Genomic DNA, 4207 nt, shown 5'->3' with positions numbered 1-4207 from the left:
TTGGAGATTGCAAGGATGAGATGGATTTGGGGCCCAGCTTCAGGCTGCACCAAGCCATGAAGTAAGAGAGAATCCAAAATGGTAGGAGGGTGAAGGCAGGAAAATAGGTGGTGCCAGTGGATCAGCCAACTGTGTGAAGCAAATGAGCAAGTGGAGGGAGCCCAGGGGCTGCTCCGGGATAAGCAAGAGTGTGTGGGGCGGCAGAGAGTCCCCAGGCACCAGCGGCTCTCGGGCAGGACCGCGGCCGGGGCAGTGGCCCCGGGAGGAAGAGATGGGCTCTGCACGTATGTTGCAGGCTGCAGCCCTTCTTCGTGGCCCCGAGGCCCCAGGTGGCACGTGTGAGCTGGGCACAGTGGTCTTGAGCGCTGAGAGACCCCCTGAAGGGGGAAAGTTATATTGTGCCAAAGGCCCTTGCCATGAACCCGCTGAGCTCCAGGCCCTCTGGCTGCAAGAAGGGGAGAAAGACCTTCCCGAGGGACCCATAAGCACGCCCACCACTGCGTGACTCCCACCTCGTTCCCTCTGCATTCACCTGTGACAGTCTATGCTGCTGGTCCCCGCTGTGTACCACTGATGCTTACTCTTCTACTGCAGGCCTCCTCCTGGTTCTCTGCTGTGGCCGTGAGCTCAGTCACAGGGAAGAACGACAGTCTGATTACACCAGGACATCCTTCCACTGCCGAGGGAATGAGGGTCAGTGACCGCGGCCCCTCGACCCCAAAGGATCTCACAGTCCTTCGGCCAGAGCGGGCCCTTGTGGGAGAGAGAGCCGCACCAGCTTTTGGGTGCAGGTTTTCTGCCCCAGCCCCCATCACGGGCGGGTTCTCAGGGACCTAAGGAAACATGATGTCAAAGGGCCGTGTTGCACATATAAGGAGATATTGAAGATTCAGAATCTAATTGGTGTTTGAGCTTCAGGGCAGATGAAGTCTGATAGCATCTGAGACGGTAGAAGGCGTCTCTATTGGCGCCCAGTAGGGAGGATGGGGGATGGGGGATGTGTCTGTATATCCCCTCCCATTGCTGTGGACCTCTCAGTATCCTGGTGCTCACAGGATTGTTTGTAGTGGGGCTGTGACCCTGATGACATAGGAGTCAAGATGGCTTCGAATGGACATCTCTGTCTCCAGGGACTCTGTTTTCTGCTCCTCAGCACCCTCGTGGGTACTCGAGGTAAGAGTTGCCTCTCTTTTCCTGGGGGCAACGGTGAGTGGGTGGATCCCTTGGCAAAGGGAGAGGTCCCTGCAGGTATGGAGCCAAGCCCTCACGGTAGACCACGTGTTTTGGACCAAGAGGAACCACAGTGATTGTGAATATTGGTTCTTGTCCTGAGGGGTGGCAACTGGTCACAGTGGCAGATTTTGTAGAGAAATGATGTCTGGTTCCAGACTGGGCTGAGTCAGTCTCCGTCCTCTCCCATGTCTCCCTTGTCTTCAAGGGAGCGTCTGTTCAGTACCAATGGCTCCTAGTGTGTGGGAAGGATTAGTGTTGACTCCGGCTACAGCTCGCACCCTCCATCTGCTGGGCTGTTTTTCCTCTGCCTTGGAGAGGACTGCCCCATCAGGATTTGTTTTGTGTATTTGTGCTTCTTCAGGCTACGTGCCTGTGTGTAGGGATGTGAGGGGTGTGAGAGCAGCGTGTCAAGGCTATCTGTGTAAGGGGAACTGCCAAGAAGTGACCGAGTCAGTTGGTCTGTGAAGTGCACTGTGCCCCCACTGTTGGGCTACGAGCCTGTGTGTGTGTGTATGAACCCAAGTGTGTGATGATAGGCAGAGGTCCCTCGTGTCAGCCCTAACCACATCGTAGATAACCCTGCACCTGCCTGCCTCTCTCAGGCTCCCCTCCTTCAGTCCACGGCCTCCTCTCTGCCTGACTACAGTGTCTGCTCAGCTCTGTGCTCTAAGAGAGGCTTAGCCTCCCGGCTGTACCTAATCCTTCCAACTCTCTGGTGTAGAGCCATGACAGGGGACCTCTTGTGTATAGACAGAGCATCAGTTATATTATTTCCCAGGTCCCTGGCCCAGTCCTTGCGAATTGTTTACTGACTTCCCCGGGGTCCTGGACTGGTCTTTTCCATTCCCTAAGATCTTATGTGAATTCTAGGGGGTGCATTTTCTCTCTCGTGCTTCCTCTGTCCTTCCCTGCAAGCTTGTTTCCAGTGAGCCTTTGACTCAGAAGACTGCAGGCATCAGGGATTGATTGGGCTGCAGAAAATCTAGCCTTCAGCCTGGAGGAGGGAGCTCTTTCAGATTTGGGTGTTGGTCCAGGCTGGGACTACTTACAGCTCTGTCTCCTCTCAATGCTCAGTGTCTTTTTCCTAGAGTCCCTTAGGCCCTAACTCTCCTGGGGAAGCTTCACCCCACCGAGCTGCTGCTCATCTGGTGTTGGCCAAATGCTAGTGAACGTTCTTCTCTTGCTGGCTCTGAAGGGCAGAGGTAGGTTTTGGTGCCATGATAGCAGGAGACAGTGAGTGTCCCAATACAGGCCCCTTCCTTCTTACCAGGAAAGGTGTCGGAAATTTCCTCAGTAGTTACTTAAAAAGCAAAGACATTTCACCAAAGCAAGCATTATTTTTATTTTCCCTGAAACAACACTGTTCAATTTTACCTTATTAAAAATTTATTCTTCTACTTCATGTGACATTGGCCTTGCTCCTTTTAAAATGTCGGTTCTGGGATTTCTGGGCATTTGATGATTTCTGAGCTGGACACACATTACAGAAGTCTTTACTGTGAAATCCATGATGGGCATTAAAAAGAAATTATCCCTCAAATACACTTTATACCATTATACATAAAACATAGACTACCCCAAATTGGATAATTCAGTATATATTATTTTGTAATCTGTTTTAAAAAATTAGCAATATATTTTGGACAATTTTTTATATTATTAACTATTCTTTTACAGGTTAAAATATTTTATTGTGGTATTACAAAAACATAGAATATTCCAGGGATAATAAAGAAAATTTTAATTGCTTCCATTGCTTTCATTATATAACTGAAACAATATACTCACATAATCACTAGTGTTGGGCATTTACTTTTTGACATTTTTGCTGTTATGAAAAAGTTGTTTTGAACTTCCTTGTACAACTCAAGGGCTATTCATGATTATTTCTCCCAGTAATATTCTTTTTTTTTTTTTTTATTTCAGCATATTATGGGGGTACAGATGTTTAGGTTATGTATGTTGCCCTTGCCCCCCTCCCTCCCCCCAAGTCCGAGCTTCAAGCGTGTCCATCCCTCGGATGGTGCTCATCGCGCTCTTTGTATATGCACATACCCGTCCCCTCCTCCCCCCTTCCCCCTGCCCGACATCCAATAAATGTTATTCTTATATGTGCACTTATGTGTTGATCCGTTAATACCAATTTGATGGTGAGTACGTGTGGTGCTTGTTTTTCCATTCTTGGGATACTTCACTTAGTAGAATGTGTTCCAGCTCTATCCAGGAGAATACAAGAGGTGCTATATCACTATTGTTTCTTAAAGCTGAATAGTTCTCCTAGTAACATTCTAAAAGTGGAATTACTGTTTTATAGAATATGAATCCCTTTAAAACTTTTGATACATAGATTTTAATTGCCTACCAGAAATGTTTGCACTAAATTTCATTCCTATTAATGTTGTATGAGAGTGTTAGTTTCCACATTCCCTCACCAATGTTGGCTTTTTATCAAGTTTTTAAATCTTAGCCAGTGTCGTGGGCAAAACCCAGTATATATACTGCCGATTTAGTCCTTAACTTGTGAATTACTTGCTCGTGACATTTGTCCTTTGACACTCAAGGTTTTTGTCATTTTTGTCATGATTTATGTTGGAGCACTTTATCTACCACTACCAGTAGGTACTTACGTTGCATTCACTTACAGCAACTCTTTTAATTGAAAGCACAACAATCCTGTGAAGTAAACAATATTTTTATCTCAAAAAATAGAGCAGAAAACCGAAGTACAGCAAAGTTAAATCACGTGCCCAAGGTGAGACAAGTATAAATAGTAGAGGTAAGATTTGCCCTAAGCAGTCTGGGTGCAGAGTCCTTGCTTCCGTGTAGAGGCTTCCCCAGTTTATTGTTTCCATTTTAATTTTCTCGTGTTTTTAGGTGTATGGAAATTTCTAATATTAATATAGTCAAATCTATAAAAATTTGCTTTTTTTTGATTCTACATTTAGAGCCTTGTTAAGAAAGTTCTTCTCCACTT

General features: G+C 46.7%; 1 protein-coding gene across 1 annotated transcript in view; it reads left to right on the top strand.

Moving 5' to 3' along the window:
* Nucleotides 1-1100: 1100 nt before the first annotated feature.
* LOC105805022 (antigen WC1.1-like) overlaps nt 1101-4207 on the top strand; it is a 51051-nt gene continuing 47944 nt past the window's right edge. The window contains exon 1 of the mRNA XM_012637802.1: nt 1101-1173. Within this exon, the coding sequence (XP_012493256.1) occupies nt 1101-1173 (73 nt within the window). The remainder of the gene's footprint in view (nt 1174-4207) is intronic.

This window comes from Propithecus coquereli, unplaced genomic scaffold (assembly GCF_000956105.1).
Source record: "Propithecus coquereli isolate 6110/MARCELLA unplaced genomic scaffold, Pcoq_1.0 Scaffold124, whole genome shotgun sequence".
NCBI classification, from domain to species: domain Eukaryota; kingdom Metazoa; phylum Chordata; class Mammalia; order Primates; family Indriidae; genus Propithecus; species Propithecus coquereli.
Note: the sequence above shows the minus strand (reverse complement) of the source record. Positions and strands in the feature narration are given on the sequence as shown.